The sequence below is a fragment of the Oncorhynchus nerka genome, linkage group LG8 (genome assembly GCF_034236695.1).
Source record: "Oncorhynchus nerka isolate Pitt River linkage group LG8, Oner_Uvic_2.0, whole genome shotgun sequence".
NCBI lineage: Eukaryota > Metazoa > Chordata > Actinopteri > Salmoniformes > Salmonidae > Oncorhynchus > Oncorhynchus nerka.
In genome coordinates, this window is record NC_088403.1 from 48,927,499 (window position 1) to 48,945,784 (window position 18,286).

The following is an 18,286-nucleotide window of genomic DNA, read 5'->3' on the forward strand; positions in this document are numbered from 1 at the left end:
TGCCGAAGTGACAGGGACGGCATCCCCATTCGGGCTGCCATCCCCGCCAAAATCAGGGTAATTTTGATACGAAAAACAAAATACTTAATTCTACCACACAAAAAATAATAATAACGTTAATCATGCACCAAAACAAAATGCCACCAAGAAATAGCAAACCGAAAGAAAGTTGTGACTATCTAACTCTCCACAACACACGCACTCCTTCACTCAAACAATTCCCAGCATGCACCAATCACTCCCAGCATGCAGAGAGAGAGAGAGAGAGAGAGAGAGAGAGAGAGAAAGAGAGAGAGAGATAGAGAGAGAGAGAGAGAAGAGAGAGAGAGAGAGAGAGAGAGAGAGAGAGAGAGAGAGAGAGAAAGAGAGAGAGAGAGAGAGAGAAAGAGAGAGAGAAAGAGAGAGAGAGAGAGAGAGTGAGAGAGAGAGTGAGAGAGAGAGAGAGAAAGAGAGAGAGAGAGAAAGAGAGAGAGAAAGAGTGAGAGAGAGAGAGAGAGAGAGAGAGAGAGAGAGAGAGAGAAAGAAAGAAAGAAAGAAAGAAAGAGAGAAAGATAAACTCAGAGAGAAAGAGAAACTCAGAGAATGAAGGAGAAAGCTAAAGAGAGAGAGAAAGAGATGGTCCTGCACAGAAGTCCAGCAGGCCTCACCAAAGTGTAGCTAGTTACTACCTCGTGTTTTGTTCATAGCAGAACAAAGCCTACCTTGAAATAGGTTGCTGTGTATGTGAGGGTGTGTGTCCCATTCAATAAGTAGGCAGATGTCTTAATAAAAACTTAACCATAGCCTGTCCTCATTCCATGGTAGTGGCTGTTGTGCAATTTTCACTATGAGTAGTTCTGTTGCAAATAATTTACCATAACATGATGCAGTACTGCTAGACTTCACATAATTAAGTAAACTTTGACCTACACATTTGTGTTGAGAAGTCCTTGTTTCACTAAAGGTCTGTTTCACACTAAGGTGTGTGAACAATACAGGGCCCTAAGGGACAAAGTGGAGAGTAGTGTGGGTGCAGGTCAGTCTTCCTGTGTTAAATGTCTATAAGAGGTTAGTTTCCATCAGTGGAAAGTTACTGCAACACTTCCACCTTCACCACAAGGCTTTGTAAACAGACCATAATGTCTGAGACAGTTAAGAGCATCCGTCTGTACAACGCGTCATATAGTATGCAGTGAGTTCAATTTATTCAAATTCAAACAGTTGGAAATGCTTTTTTTTCTTTACACAATCAACTAGTTTATTGTTGCTAAATTGGGCACAACAAATACAATACAAATTTTAAAAAACTGTCACTGTGCCCTTGAGCAAGGCACTTAACCCTAATTGCTCCAGGGTTGCTATACAATGGTGACCCTGGCTGTGAACCCACTCTCTGCGGGTGTCTCAGGGGGAGTTGGGGTTAGCATAAAAATAAAATTTCCATTACACACTTGTGTACCAAGACAAATATAAGCACCACCCCTAATTATTATTATTTTAAAAAATAGCTTGTCAGAGTAGCAATGCATTCCATTATTTAAACTTTGAATAACAAACAAGCTATGACCATTGTTTTCATCACATTTGACTGCTTACGAATTCATAGATAGTTCATGAAGCTAGAACTAGTTAATAAAGAGTTATCTAGTATAAAATGATAATTGGTTCATTCATCCAGTTCTACTGTCTGATCCCAGCATACACCACTGTCCCCATGTGACCTCTGTCTTCTAGACCTGTTCTTCTTGTTGCTCAGATTCAGAGCTACGTAATGGAGACTGTCTCCATCGTGGTCCTGTGAAGCACAAAATAGCATTATTGACAATAAATGATTTTAAATGTAGAATTGTTTTACCCACAATAGGGAAGTTGGTTAATGACAGGCTTTACGATAGACTTCAGACAATATAAAAGTATTTCTGCTTACCCCTACATCTGATCTGGTAACTGCAGGACCTCTGGTCTGAGAGACGAGTCCTAAAACGAATGACAAAAAAGAATAGGATACTTCTACTTCTTCCACTACTGAAACAACAACAAATGGTGATGTCAATGAATATCAAGGGATAGTAACTTACCTCTGCACTGCACACATGTTGTGTTGTTCATCTTGTACATGATGCAAACCAGGACAATGATCAAGGTGAACGTGACACCCAATACTACACCCAGGCAGGACACCAAGAGAAGAGGATCTGCTCTATGGTCTGTTGAAATTCAAACAGTAATAGAAGAAACCAGAATAGCAGGTAAATGTATGTTCTACACAGTAGACTATACAGTAGATATAAAATAAAATAGAAGCTGTATCACCTACCGTCAATGTCCAACTTGGTCCCGTTCCCAAAGAGTATCTCCCCACATGAGGCCACAGCACAGTAGTAAGTCCCAGCATCAGAGAGGCTGAGGTTCCTCTTGGGGAGGTTGTAGACACAGCTCTGTGGAGGAGACCCAACATCAGGGCTCTTCTCACACTGATCACTCCAGTTTCCATGGGTGTAAATGATTCTTGGACGGGTTTCTCCTGAGCCATGTCTGAACCAATAGACACTGTGTTCTCCTGCACAGGTCTCAGTGTGTATTGTACAGTTCAGAGTCACAGACCCTCCTGGCTGGACTAACTCAGACACAGGCTGCTGGAGCACAGACATGCTGTTGGACTCTGAGTCTGAAAACAGAGAGAGAGACTAAAGTAAGACTAAGATGTGTTGATGAAATACATAAAAGGCCATGTATTCATAACTATCATTTGACGTAGCAGTCATACGAACATACCAATATACAATGCCATACATTTTTTAAATGAAGAAGCAAATGTTAGTTACCTTTGACAAATAAAACAGTTCCCTCTCCAAATGTTTGCTCATAGATGTCTGTAGTGGAACAAAAGTATGTAGCTGAGTCCCCTGGCTCTGTCTTGGATATGGTCAAGTCACAGCTGTAGTCAACTCTCCTCACACCCAAACGTTTGGTCTCAGTAAAGTCCTTGATAAAGTTGTTGGAATCATAACTACCTTGGCCAACATCACAGGGGTTGGTTGGATTACGTTTGGTTTGGTAAAAGCACAAACTGTCAAAGCAAACAAACAAAATGGATCAAAAACAGAAACATGGATAAACCATTTCTACCCGTTACAGACAGAACATCCACTTCACCTATCATATTCAAACTACATACTGTAAATGTAGGAACTCAATTAAAATGTCTTACTCTTACCCAAGTTGATGTAAAACATAAATACTTCTCTATTCATCATTGTAACATTAGTCCCTTCTGCACTGTATCGTGTGTGGGTCTGACAGTGGGGCACTTTCATGCACACTATATATGATGGCACTTTACATGTACCATTCATGCAGTAGGAGGGAACACTGAAAGGATAGATTTTATTGGCTGACTACAATCTAAATGTGTCCTCTGGCTTACCATAATTTGAGCTTCCCGGGAATTACTTTTTAAGAAGACATTATTAAGCAATTATATTTTATTTATTTATTTAATTTGTTCAGTTAAGAACAAATTCTTATTTTCAATGACGGCTTAGGAACAGTGGGTTAACTGCCTTGTTCAGAGGCAGAATGACAGATGTTTACCTTGTCAGCTCGGGGATTAACCGCCCCAATTCAGTTACCTGATCAAAGCAGTCAAATATTTGCTTGATACTCATACATATTTTTTGAGAGAAATTAAACATTTTGTGAAATTATTTCTCTTTTGATGTTTGGACAGGAAACCGTGAATGATCTCTGGTGCTGCTAATGCTACCTATCCCAACCCAGACCAGCCCAAATGTTAAGGTAACCCATAATGTAAATTTACCCACCACTGCATTAAAGCTGCATTCATGGCTGTTGGTTTTCATCATAAGCCTCCACAAATAAATACTAATATTAATTGTAACCACAATAGCATTCAATAATATATGTTGGCTTAATTTCAAACCTTTTGTTTGTTACCAATATCTTTTTTTCATGAAGGAAGAGTTGACAAAACTATTGAGACACTCAATCTTTATCTGCACTTTGTCCTCTTGTTATATGCTTTAGGTTTGTTAAATGTTTTCAACACAAGACCCAAATGATAAATTGACTGTCCTCCCAATGACCCGACTCGTCCTCCAACGACCCAAAGTAAGCAGAAGAGTGTGTGATTGTAGATGTATTCTCATAATTCAGGACCCATAGTTCAAGAAAACCTGCACAGTTTAGGGTTTGGAAAATTATTTTAGCTTGTTGTATATATTCTTGACATGCTTTGCACATCTAAATGAATGGCAGGGGTCTGGTGTTTACCGTCCAGATGAACAGATGAAGAGAGAGAGGTGTGTAAATACCACCCACGCCCTCAAATCACCCAGGTATTTACTCTTCCACACACAGAGAGAGAGAGAGAGAGAGAGAGAGAGAGAGACACATACAGAGAGAGAGAGAGAGAGAGAGAGAGAGAGAGCGAAAGAGAGCAAAAGAGAATGAAAGAGAGAGCATAAAGGACATTTCAGCCCACAGTGTTAGTCTATGAGAAGCCCAGTGATGTTCACCTCAGCAGGTCTCGCTCTACACTGAGCTGCTCCTTCCTGTCACTCACACCACAGGAAGAGATGCGTAACCTCACTGGCCCCTCCTCTACTTCAGACCTCAATCATATTCTCCTTATAAGGTGCTTCTCGGAATAGGGGGCTGTGATCAGTGCAAAGTCAGGACAGGAATTTCTAAGGGAAGAAAAACATAATGATAAAGGCTATTTTGGCTAAACTCTTTATTTGTCTTTAGAAGTGATCAATACAATTGTCTACTGCTGGGTACTTTGCCATTCCGGGTCACCCTATAAAAAAATTAACACATCTCTAACACACAACAAAGATCTTGTCACGAATACCACCAAAGGTGGCTCCCCTTCCTGTTCGGGTGGCGCTCGGCGGTGGTCGTCGCCGGTCTACTAGCTGCCACCGATCCCTTTTTCCTTTTAGTTTGTTTTTGTCTAATTGTTTTCACCTGTTCCTTGTTGGGGTTTTGGGATGGGTGTTATTTAAGTTAGTTTAGCCCGCTGGTGTTTGTGCGGGCTTGTGGTTATTCTACGTTAGTGGTGTTTGTGTTCTTTTGGGTTTTCGCTGTCCGGTATTTTGGTAACAGTGGTTTTGGGTTTTGTTGCGCCTGTGTTTTGGGCTTCACCCATGTTTGTCCCTGTTACTGTGCTTGAGGACATCAAAGCGTTTTTTCCCGTCTACCTTCTGCTCTCTGCGTCTGACTCCACACCCATCACTATCCCGACGTTACAGATCTAAGTTAATGTTGAGGCAAATGTTTGTGCATATTTCTTTGTCATAAATTTAATTGACGAAAATCGCTATTTAGCAAGTTAGCTGACTAGCCAACATTAGCCAGCTATCTTGCTAGTGTTATGACATGAGAATGAATTTGTAATTCGTGTTGTTTAATGTTTTAGGGACTCCTGTCGTCTTGTGAAACAGTGGATATAAAGAATATAGCTAGCTAAAGCATTTACTGCAAATTGAAAGTACAATTGTGTTAGCTTGCCTTGCTTATATTTGCCATGCAATACAGCTGAAGTAACATTGCTAGCTAACTATTTATTTGCTTATTGTGTAGTGGAGGATGAAAATAACTGTATACCTACAGATGTGTAGCTAGCTACAGTATGTAGCCAATCTGTATATGGACCCTAAACTTTTGTTATGAATATTAGTTCAGAACCTATCTATGAACCTCAGCTATCATAGTTGGTTTATCGACTTCACGTCTAAATGGGGACTCCTGTGAAATTCACGTCTAAATGGGGACTCCTGTGAAAACCAGTTTGAAGCATATGGATTGAGTAGAATATAATAACTTTATTGTGCCAAGGATGCAAGTCCTATATACATGTACTGTAGTTATTACCACGCATAAGATCCCCACATTGTAGCTTGTACATTGAATATATTCACTGATCGTGTATTCTCTGTGAGACATTCTTTTTCAGTCATATCCAATACCAGGTGTATCAAACTCCATTCTTTGAATGATGCTGTGTCTGCATGTATGTATTACAATTATACACTTCAACAGTGTTTACCAATCCTGCTCCTGGGACATCAATGATTACACATTGTAACTATGCAATTGACTAGAAACAAGATTTAAGTAAAGACTGATTTGTAATTCATATATACATAAATACACCTATGCATATCTAACTCCCTTCATGTGCATTAATCTGAGGACACAGTACAGGTGTAGTATTCCAATAAGATACTTAGTTTCAACCAGTGGAGAATGCGAAACGCTTAATTGAAAGTTAATTATCAAGGTGTCATAAATACATAACATTACATTTACATTTACATTTAAGTCATTTAGCAGACGCTCTTATCCAGAGGGGATATTATAAATATTATAATTGTAATATACTATTATAAATACAAGTTCAATCTGTACTTCAATGCACCTATGGTGTGCATTATAAAGAGGAAAAAAGGAGGTGGGGAGAAAGGTGTAAAAGACAGAAAAGGAAAGAGGTAAAACAGAGGAGCAGGGAAGACAGCATAAGATTAATGAATTACAGTGCTACCCTAATATTCTCTCAGTTCATCACAATTACATAGTGTCCTTTGCGGTGTCTCCTAACCAGCCTTGGGCTCCCAGTAGGCCCGAAGGTTATTTTAACTTCTCTTGGGTAGGGGGCAGTATTTTTACGTCCGGATGAAAAGTGTGCCCAAAGTAAACTGCCTGTTAGTCAGACCCAGAAGCTAGGAAATGCATATAATTGGTCGATTTGGATAGAAAACACTCTACAGATTCTAAAACTGTTAAAATTATGTCTATGAGTATAACAGAACTAATATGACAGGCGAAACCGAGAGGACAAACCATCCCCCTCCAAATAATTCAGCCTACCACTATTTTCAATTGCTATCACTTTTATTATAAGGCCAAGTCCTGCCAGATTGCAGTTCCTGGGGCTTCCACTAGATGTCAAAAGTCTTCAGACAGAGTTTCAGGCTGGTTTTTGGAAAAATGAGGCAGAAATTGTAGTTTTTCTAGGTGGCTCCCATTTTGGCTGTAGTATTTCCAAGCGCGTGGAAGAGAACGCGTTGTTTGGTATTTTTCTCCGGTAAAGACCTATCTATTAACCTATGAAAAAATTCTATATTCTTTGGTATTTTTCTCCGGTAAAGACCTATCTATGAATACATTTTATCACTTATTTTATGTATTAGGGTACCTAAGGTTTGATTATAAACAATGTTTGACTTGTTTGGAAAAGTTTATTAGTAATGTTTGGGATTCATGTTGAATGCATTTTGATGGAGGGAAACTGGGTGGATAATTGACTGAAGCGTGCCAGCTAAACTGAGTTTTTATGGATATAAAGAAGGACATTATCGAACAAAAGGACCATTTATGATGTAACAGGGACCTTTTGGAGTGCCAACAGAAGAAGATCATCAAAGGTACTGCATTTTTTATATCGCTATTTCTGACTTTCGTGCTGAACCTGCCTGGATGAAATATGTTTTTCATGTGTTTGTATGCAGGGCGCTGTTCTCAGATTATCGCATGGTTTGCTTTTGCCGTAAAGCCTTTTTGAAATCCGGCACAGCGGCTGGATTAACAAGAAGTTAAGATTTATTTTGATGGATTACACTTGTAGTTTGAATTTCGCGCTCTGCAATTTCACTGGATGTTGGCCAGGTGGGACGCTACCGTCCCACCTGCCAATAAGAAGTTAACCTCTAGCGTCGAGCAATCCCATATCCGGGAGCGTAATCATAGCCTCAAGCTCATTACCATAACGCATAATGCACATTCTGATGTCATAAATCAGCACTGCAGAGCTCTCCCTGTCCTATGCCGTGCCTTGATTGTATTACTGTTGATGATATCTGGAAATGTGCATGTACACCCTGGCCCATCTACTGTTGCTATCTACAATTCTGACTTGTGCTCTGATATCTGCTTCACTATGTTCGGCTCTCGTAAAAGTCTGGGATTTCTGCACGTTAACACCAGAAGCTTATTACCTAAAATGTATCAATTGAAAGTGTGTATTCACAGCTCCAGATGTGTTGGTCATTACTGAGACGTGGTTAAGAAAGAGTGTTTTGAATACTGATGTTAACCTTTCTGGTTATAACCTTTTTCAGCAAGACAGATCTTCCAAAGGTGGTGGAGTGGCAATCTTTACCAAGGAACACCTTCAGTGCTCGGTTGTCTCCACTAAGTCTGTCCCCAAACAATTTGATTTGCTGGTTTTAAGCATTAAACTTCCAAATAGCTCTTTGTTGACTGTTGCTGGGTGCTATCGTCCTCCATCAGAACCGGCTTGTACCCCACCTGCCCTAAGCTCTCCCCTGAATTTGTCCTGCTAGGTGAACTAAACTGGGACATGTTTAAACCACCTGACTGGGACTTCCTAAATCTTTCTCAGATTACCAATCCAACAAGGTATGACTCCAAACACCCAGAAAAGGCTACTCTCCTCGATCCTCACAAACAATCCTGATAAGTATCAGTCTGGCGCTTTCTGTAATGACCTTAGTGATCGCTGTTTTACAGCCTGTGTTCTTAAAGGCCACTCAGTGAAACCACCTGTCCTGATTTGTCATAGATGCTTGCTAAAAAACTTTAAGGAGCAAGCCTTCCTTCACGAACTGGCCTCTGTAAATGGTACAGAATTAGCTTGATCCCCTCTGTTGAAGACGCTTGGACCTTCTTTTTTGATATGTGGTGGTATTGTTTAACAAACACGCCCCCATAAAGAAAATGAGAATCAAAACAAGTTCAGTCCCTTGTTCGCCTGTGATCTTACAGAGTTACTCCACCTCAAGAATTGCATTTTGCGAAAGGCTCGGCACACGCATACTCAGGCTGATTGGCTATCGTTAGTTGCTTTAAGGAGCAGTACTCTTTCTGTGGATCTAACCCCAAGAAGTTCTGTAAAACGGTTCAACTTGACCACAAAAAAGCTTCTGGGTCAGATGGTTTAGACCCTTTCTTCTTTCAGGTTGCTGTCCCTATCATAGCCAAGCCTGTCTCTCCTTTCTGGGGAGGTTCCCATTTCTTGGAAGGCAGCCACAGTTCATCCTTTATTTAAAGGGGGAGATCAAGTTGATCCTAACTGCTATAGGCCTGTTTCTATTTTGCCCTATTTATCAAAAGTGTTGGAAAAACATGTCAATAATCTACTGGTAATCTACTGGTTTCTTTATGTCTATAGTACTCTCTCGGGTATGCAATCTGCTTTTCGCTCAGGTTATGGATGTGTCACTGCAACCTTAAAGGTCTTCAATGATGTCAACATTACCCTGGATTCTAAGAAATATTGTGCTGCTATTTTTATTGACCTAGCCAAAGCTTTTGATACGGCAGACCTTTCCATTCTAGTGGGCCGGCTAAGGATTATTGGTGTCTCTGAGGGGTCTTTGGCCTGGTTTGCTAACTACCTCTCAAAGAGTGCAGTGTATAAAGTCGGAAAATCTGCTGTTATAGACACTGTCTGTCACCAAGTGAGTGACAGGAGGGAGCTTGAGGTAGTCACATCATACAAGTACTTGGGAGTATGGCTAGACAGTGCACTGTGCTCTCAGCACATAAAGTAATCGTTCCTCTTTCACCCCAGCTGCCAAACTAACCCTGATTCAGATGACGATTTTACTCATGCTAGAATACAGAGACATCATTTATAGATCCTCAGGTAAGGGTGCTCTCGAGCATCTAGATATTCTTTACCATTCGGCCATCAGATTAGCCACCAATGCTCCTTATAGGACACATCGCTGCACTCTATAATGCTCTGTAAACTGGTCATCTCTGTATACCCGTCGCAAGACCCACTGGTTGATGCTAATTTATAAAACCTCTTAGGCATTACTCCCCCCTATTTGAGACTGGAACGAATTGCAAAAATCGCTGAAGTTGGAGACTTTTATCTCCCTCACCAACTTCAAACATCAGCTATCTGAGCAGCTAACCGATCGCTGCAGCTGTACATAGTCCATTGGTAAATAGCCCACCCATTTTCACCTACCTCATCCCCATACTGTTTTTATTTATTTACTTTTCTGCTCTTTTTGCACACCAATATCTCTACCTGTACATGACCATCTGATCATTTATCACTCCAGTGTTAATCTGCAAAATTGTAATTATTCGCCTACCTCATGCCTCTTGCACACATTGTATATAGACTCCCCCTTTTTTTCTACTGTGTTATTGACTTGTTAATTGTTTACTCCATGTGTAACTCTGTGTTGTCTGTTCACACTGCTATGCTTTATCTTGGCCAGGTCGCAGTTGCAAATGAGAACTTGTTCTCAACTAGCCTACCTGGTTAAATAAAGGTGAAATAAATAAAATTAAATTAAAATTTAAAAAAAATTCTACTGCAGCCCACATTCTACACATACAACACTCGTTCTGCCAGTCACATTCTATTAAAAGTCCCCAAAACATCCCTGGGTCGTTCCTCTTTTCACTTCGCTGCAGCTAGCGATGGAATGAGCTGCAAAAAGCAAGCAAACTGGACAGTTAGGGTTAGGGTTAGACTTGATTCAAAGACTCAATAATGGACACTATTACTGACAGTTGTAGCTGCTTTGTGTGATGTATTGGTGTCTCTACCTTCTTTCCCTTTGTGCTGTTGTCTGTGCCCAATAATGTTTGTACCATGTTTGGTACTGCTACCATGTTGTGTTACAACAGTGCTGTGATATCATGTGTTGCTGCCTTGCTGTGTTGATGTCTTAGGTCTCTGTTTATGTAGTGCTGTGATGTGTGTTTTGTCCTATATATTGTATTTATTTTTAATTTTTAGTCCCAGGCCCCCGTAGGAGGCCTTTTGGTAGGCCCTCATTGTAAATCAGAATTTGTGACTGAATTTGTGACTGACTTGTCTAGTTAAATAAATAAAAGACTAGGGTTTAGGTTGGTTAGGGTCTGGCTTGGCTAGGGTTACAGCTAGGACTAGGGTTAGGGCTGGTGTTAGGGCTAGGGTTAGGCTAGAGCTGGAGTTAAGGGTTAGGGTTGGTGAACAGTTAGTTTGATCATTGTTGCGTACGCCTCTTGGAGGGAACGCAAGACCCCGCTACATTTCAACTCCCTGTGGAGTGAAAAAAGTGTGATCGTAGGTGCAGAGAAGGACGACAAAGGCAGAGAATACCGTTTACAGGGAATTTATTATTCCTAACACAAGGTAAATTTGGGAAAATGGGCTGGATGGAACTAAAGCAAAGAAAGTAAACGTTTAAGGAATCCCCTCTCCTACCTTACCTGCCTTCTAACCTAACCTTTAGCACCACTTGGCGCGCTAACCAAAAAACAGGAGGTGGTCCGCCCAGGTCTTACCTAGTGTGCATAGACAGATTAAATGCTACGGGTTATGTATGCCCGCAGGCCTCTTGCCTAAACACTTCCAAAGTGCATTTGGGGAACAAATGAAACAGAATAATTTACCAATACTCTAAGTGTGAAATTTCAATAACCACAAACACTAAGTCCTATTGTCATACACATACATCTGAAAGCTTTTACTGACCGCCACAACAACCAACACAGGACAGAAAAAAAAGCTCTCTGACATTGGAACACTGGCTTTCATCAAGCTGGAGAAGAAGTTGGTAATTGAAGAAACAGCTGTATCCCCTGACGAGAGGGAGGGGTCAGTGCTCGAATCAGCGATGGGGCCGACCAGTCAGCTGCTTTAGGAATCCAGGAAGCCATTTCCTGAAATAGACACACATACAAACCCACAACAACACAGAAACTGGGGAACGTAACAGCATGTGCAATCCATCTATAGGGTGAAGCCTTGTGGTCCTCTATGAACCCCACCAAACCCAAACACCTATATCAGTGGCATGATATTCTGTGTAGAAAACAATGGATGATGTCCCCCCCCATCTTTATTTAGTGCTTGGTCCTGTCCACTCTGTTCTAATACGTCCTGACTGATTGTGGACATTGTAGAGGGAAACAGAAAACACATAATTGTTCGTAAGAGTCTTATCTTTCAGGGATGGGGTCATAATATTTTTTACTTAAACCGTTCAAATGATAAAAACACATTTGTGGGAAGAAAACAAAAACCACTCTGTTTATTACAACTGCAACTCGCAGCTACTTTAGGTTACTGATGTAACCCTGGTTCTATGATCCAAGAGCAATTTGTACATTTTATTTACGATTTTTTCTCATGTGCACATTTTTAAATCAGGGGACAGACAGTACATGGGGTCACAACCTTCAGTTTGAGAAACGCTGACCTATATGAACCCAACCGAACCCAGACACCATTTCCATTTTGATTGAACACAAATATGCTACATTTCTGTTTTTACATTCCACATAATATGTCTGTGTCAATTCTGCTTTCTGTAAATAGACATTGTGGTCCAATACTAACTACCACGCCCCCTACCAATGAAATCCCTTTTGATCTCACTGTGATCTCAGCGTGAATAAAGAGGTGTTCTCTGATTCACAACCAGACAGAGCAGAATAGATTTACACACAGAATGGCGAGAACCTTCCTACAAGCTCTACTGCTCTATGGATTGAGTAAGTAAACTACTGTTAAATCTATCATGGAGACAGAGTAAGATTGACTGCATTCGTCAAGTATAACCAGAATGTTCCGGGTATCACTTCTTCCTCATTTCTAACATGTACATGTGATATCACCGATTACAGTCATTAATGTTGGACTTTGTTCTTTGTGTTTCAGGTTTGGTCTCTGTGTTGGTTTCTCAGTGTCAGCCTATGGAGGTTCGTACTGGGGATACCATCACCTTGCAGTGCTCCAATCTTACAACAGTTGTGGGACACACAGCATGGTTCAAGCAAGTCAACGGATCAGAGCCTGTGTGTATCTCATCTATGTACGGCTTTAATTCAACACCTGATCTCCACAATGGTTTTCAAAGGAGCCATTTGGAAATGTTCAGCAACCACACCACTATCTTTCTCAAAATCACAAAAGTGGAAATAGCTGACTGTGGTCTGTATTTCTGTGGATTGTTTCCACAGAGCCACATGTTCTTTGTCAACGCAACATATCTAAAAATTAAAGGTACGTTTTCAATTATTTATCTGGCTTTTGATACATTAGAAAATGTGTATCAACCTAATAAGGAGTTATCATGAAACAAAGGCAGACCATTGATGGACATATTTTTTAGCATTATAATTTTGAAAAAAAAATATACTTCTCTATTATTACTAATCCCAATGCTATAGGGCACAACGGAGGTGAGGAAACACCAGAGTAATCTAAAGAGAGTCATGTAGATGAAAAAATATCTACAGGATAAAATGTTTAGGTCTGTCATTAAAGGACCACCAAGTGATTTAATAAAATGTAATCTAATAGGACGCTGTAATGGAACTATCAGTCTAGTAGGAGAGGATGATGACATATACCTAGGAGAGGATGATGATGGAACAATGTACCTCCTTCCCCTGGTTGTGATCCTGGCTGTTGTGACTGCTGTTCTACTGATAGTCATCCTCATCCTGGTCCTCAAGATCAGACGAGACGCAAACAGACACAACACAGGTAGGAGACCATTTCATGATAATATGGGACCTTTGAACTATACCTTTAATGTGGATGTTTTTCCCCTGACATACTGTACACTGATGATTAGAGACTCCGTGTGTGTACACTAGAATGGATTGATCCATTAATTCGTTCTCTCATCTCTCTTTGATATTCAGGACCTGATCCTCAAAGACAACAACACAATGATCAGGTAAATACTGCATGATTAAATACGGAAATATAAGCAATTCAGAAACTGAGAAAATGACAACTACTGCATGGTGTTTGCAAATCTACAGAAACAAGATCCAGATACATTGAATTATGCCGCTCTGAATTTCACCTCCAAGAAGAGGAAGCTGGAGAGGAGAAGAGAGAAGGAGCTGGACCCCCATGTAGTGTATGCTGCTACAAGATGATAAAGTGGAGGAGGATGGAAGAGGAAAATCAATTGTCCATATCTTTGAATACATTGATTTACCATATGCTTGAATACAAGATTAAATATTGCTATATTGTGTCTGTGTAGTTATATTGAATGTATTGACCTTTATTTAAATGTAAATCAATTCATCTCTGCAGTGTATGTTTGTGAGTTTTACCTCAGCTCTCTCCAACTCAGTTAGGCCAAACAGCTCAGTTGTACAGGGTGTGGTTAGAGAAGAGTTAGAAGTCAAAACACAACTGTTTAAATGGTCACAGGGGAATAGTTGCCTCTTTTGACCTCTCTTAACTTAGATCTCTGTTGTGCGTGTCAGTGATTTGGTCCTTTTTTTATAGGGTGACCCTGAGGGACAAAGTACCCAACAGTAGACAACTGTATTATACTGATCACTTATAAAGACAAATAAACAGCCATTGCCATGATGTTATTCAACCCTTAGTATTTCCTGTCTTGGCTTTGTACTGATCAAATCAATTCAAATTATCTTAGTCACATGTGCCGAATACAACATTGAAATGCTTACTTCTGGGTAGCCTAGTGGTTAGAGCGTTGGACTATTACTAGTCCTTAAAGGTTGCAAGATCAAATCCCTGAGCTGACAAGGTTAAAATCTGTCATTCTGCCCCTGAACAAGGCAGTTAAACCAATGTTCCTAGGCTGTCATTAAAATTAAGAATTAGTTCTTAACTAACTTGCCTAGTTAAAGAAAGGTATAAAAAAAGAGAATAGCAGTGGTGTAGGTGTTCAGGAGTCTTATGACTTGGTGGTAAAAGCTGTTTAGAAGCCTCTTGGACCTAGACTTGACACTCTGGTACCGCTTGCCATGCGGTAGCAGAAAGAACAGTCTATGACTAGGGTGGCTGGAGTCTTTGACAACATTTTTTTGACAATCACAGCCCCCTATTCCAAGAAGCAGCTTATAAGGAGAATATGATTGTGGTCTGAGGTAGAGGAGGGGCCAGTGAGGGTACGCATCACTTCCTGTGGTGTGATTGACAGGAAGGAGCAGCTCAGTGTAGAGTGAGACCTGCTGAGGTGAACATCACTGCATCTCTCATAGACTAACACTGGGGGATGAAATGTCCATTATGCTCTCTCAATGTCTCGCCAGATTATCAGTCCACCTGCCGACAGATAGTGCGGGAAAATATTTTTTGTGTAAGAGTAAACACAACTCTTCTGTTCATCTGGACAGTAAACACCAGACCCCTGCCGCTCAGTTAGATATGCAAAGTATGTCAAGAATACAAACCACAGGATAAAAACATTTCTTAACCCCTAAACTGTGCAGTGTTTCTTAAACTGTGGGTCCTGAGTTATGAGAAAACATCTATAATCCCAGGCTATTACTTCAAAGTTCTGGTCGTTGGAGGGAGGACAGACAATTTCTCAATTGGGTCTCGAGTTGAAAATGTTTAAGAAACCTACAGTAAAGCATTCAACAAGAGGACAAAGTGCAGATAAAGATTGAGTGTCTCAATAGTTTTGTCAACTCTTCCTTCATGAAAAAAGAGAAAGCATTGGTACCAAACACATGATTGAACCCCCCACCCCATATTATTCAATGCTATTGCGGTTACAACTAATATGAGATTTTATTGGTGCAGCTTGTATGCAGTGGTGGGTAAATGTACATGATGGGTTACTTTAACCATTGGGCTGGGTTTGGGTCGGTAGTATTAGCAGCACCAAAGATCATTCACAGTATCATTTCCAAACATCAAAAGAGAAAGAATTGAAGTTAATGTTTCATTTCTCTCAATAAAGAAGCAGCCGTATCAAGCAAATATTTGATTTCCTTGATCCAGTTACTCTGACCTGCTTTATAATGTCTTAAAAAGTAATTATAAGGAAACTCTAATTATGGTAAAGCCAGAGGACACACTTCTAAGATTGTAGTCGGCCAATAAAATCTCTCTTTTCAGTGTTCCGTCCTACTGCATGAAAGGTACATGTAAAGTGCCATCATATATAAGATGTCCCACTGTCAAACCCACACACTATACAGTGCAGAAGGGACTAATGTTGCAATGATGAATAGAGAAGTATTTATGTTTTACATCAACTTGTGGAAGTGTAAGACATTTTAATTTAATTTATATTTCAATTATTTGTAGTATGTGGTTAGAATATGAATAAGTTAAGTGGACGTTCTCTCTGTAATGCTAGAAATGGTTTATAAGATCCATTTTCTTTATAAGCTTTGACAGTTTGTGCTTTTACCAAACCAAACGTAATCCAACCAACCCCTGTGATGTTGGCCAAGGTAGTTATGATTCCAACAACTTTATCAAGGACTTTACTGAGACCAATCGTTTGGGTGTGAGGAGAGGAGAATACAGCTGTGACTTGACCATATCCAAGACAGAGCCAGGGGACTCAGCTACATACTTTTGTTCCACTACAGACATCTATGAGCAAACATTTGGAGAGGGAACTGTTTTATTTGTCAAAGGTAACTAAACATTTGCTTCTTCATTTAAAAAATGTATGGCACTGTATATTGGTATGTTTCTGCAACTACTTTATCAAATGCTAGAGATGAATACATGGCTTGTTTTTCCAACAGCATATCTGTGCTCCAGCAGCCTGTGTCTGAGTCAGTCCATCCAGGAGACTCTGTGACTCTGAACTGTACAATACACACTGAGACCTGTGCAGGAGAACAGTGTCCATCGGTTCAGACATGGCTCAGGAGAATCCTGCTCACGAATCATTTACACACATGGAGACAGGAGTGATCAGTGTGAGAAGAGCTCTGAGGCTGCGTCTCCTACACAGAGCTGTGTTTATAACCTCCCCAAGAGGAACCTCACACCCGCTGGGACTTACTACTGTGCTGTGGGCTCATGTGGGGAGATACTGTTTGGAGACGGGACCAAGCTGGACATTGACCGTAAGTGATACTTCTGACCTCTATATAGTCAAAGTTCTTTAGATTGCAGACAAGGTATCGTTCATATATTTTTTAAATTATTCAGATATCTTCTTTTTTCTATATCATTCAGATATCTTTTGTTTTTCTATATCATTCAGATATCTTTGTATATGAGAGAATAAAATATGACTCAGATCAGGCCGAGTCTTGTTGGTGTCTCTAACATTGTCATAGCTTTATCCCTCAGTGTCTCAGTGTCTCCATCCCTATTTGATATTTCACAGATGGTTGTAAGGAGGACCATCTTCTGTTCATGTATTGCCTTGGCGTAGCGTTGGGTCTGTGTGTCCTCCTCATCATTTTCCTTACTTGTGTTTTTTACAAGATGAGCAAGTGCATAGGTAAGCGACAATATTGTGCAAGATCCAGTATGCTTCTCAATTGTTGGTACAGTTACATTAGTTGACATGTTTTGGTCAAAACTGGTCAAAAAAGCTCTTCAATGTATGATGAATATGATTATATTGATTATTTGTGTTTGATAAAAAGGAACGCACCCTCAGCCAAGTACTCCTGCAGTCCCCAGTCATGATAACCAGGTAACCTGATCTAACACTTGTTTAGTTGTTGCTGAATCAATGTATTTTTACTTCAATCAAAATATGAAAATATACATTTTATTAGAGGATTGTTTCACTATACCGCAATATTTAGTATAATACCAAATATTTAGATTTTAATTTGATTCCTCTCAGGATCAAGAGCCTGATACACTCCATTACGCCGCTCTGAACGTCGTCCTCAAGAAACCAAAGTCCGGGAGACAGAGGAGTGCCATGGAGACAGACACTGTGTACTCTGGGGTGACTCCGGGAGACAGAGGAGCGCCATGGAGACAGACACTGTGTACTCTGGGGTGACTCCGGGAGACAGAGGAGCGCCATGGAGACAGACACTGTGTACTCTGGGGTGACTCCGGGAGACAGAGGAGCGCCATGGAGACAGACACTGTGTTCTCTGGGGTGACTCCGGGAGACAGAGGAGCGCCATGGAGACAGACACTGTGTACTCTGGGGTGACTCCGGGAGACAGAGGAGCGCCATGGAGACAGACACTGTGTTCTCTGGAGTGAGGCACAAAAACATGAACAGAAATGTAAACTTTTACTCTTTATTAATTTGCATTGATTCTGGGTTTTCTACACTGTATGTTTGACTGTGGCTTTTTCATTGTAAGTTACAATTACTTACATTGATACTGTTGTTCCATTTTGATCAAATATAACATTCAACTGCTTTCATAGAGAGGAATTGTTTGATTAGCATTCATATTTTTGCCGTTACATTTCTACACTTTCACCCACAGATTCAGCATGCAACAACCATATCAAGCCTATGCTCAATGTAAAACATAAGGTTGGTTGCATAATAACTGTAAATATCTATTG

At 40.4% G+C, this 18,286-nt stretch overlaps 2 protein-coding genes and 1 pseudogene across 4 annotated transcripts; 2 read left to right on the forward strand and 1 right to left on the reverse strand.

The window, feature by feature from the left end:
* Window positions 1-1,207: 1,207 nt before the first annotated feature.
* On the reverse strand, window positions 1,208-5,236 carry LOC115133494 (uncharacterized). Its single transcript, XM_029666762.2, has 6 exons — window positions 5,205-5,236; window positions 2,805-3,049; window positions 2,297-2,647; window positions 2,058-2,186; window positions 1,907-1,956; window positions 1,208-1,774 (listed from the first exon to the last, which is right to left on the reverse strand). The coding sequence occupies exons 1-6, from the start codon at window positions 5,234-5,236 to the stop codon at window positions 1,646-1,648; spliced, it is 936 nt and encodes a 311-aa protein (XP_029522622.2). The 3' UTR covers window positions 1,208-1,645.
* Window positions 5,237-12,440: 7,204 nt separating this feature from the next.
* On the forward strand, window positions 12,441-14,393 carry LOC115133491 (uncharacterized). 3 transcript variants are annotated; one of them, XM_029666757.1, is made up of 5 exons: window positions 12,441-12,534; window positions 12,701-13,045; window positions 13,346-13,531; window positions 13,693-13,727; window positions 13,816-14,393. In XM_029666757.1, exons 1-5 carry the CDS (start codon window positions 12,492-12,494, stop codon window positions 13,933-13,935), a joined length of 729 nt encoding a protein of 242 aa, XP_029522617.1. In that variant the 5' UTR covers window positions 12,441-12,491; the 3' UTR covers window positions 13,936-14,393. The 3 variants fall into 3 exon arrangements, with proteins under 3 accessions (XP_029522617.1, XP_029522618.1, XP_029522619.1); XM_029666758.1 differs by having other exon boundaries at window positions 13,478-13,531; XM_029666759.1 differs by lacking the exon at window positions 12,441-12,534 and having other exon boundaries at window positions 12,722-12,854; window positions 13,003-13,045.
* LOC115133855 (uncharacterized) lies at window positions 14,102-17,948 on the forward strand (annotated as a pseudogene).
* The last annotated feature ends 338 nt before the right edge of the window (window positions 17,949-18,286 follow it).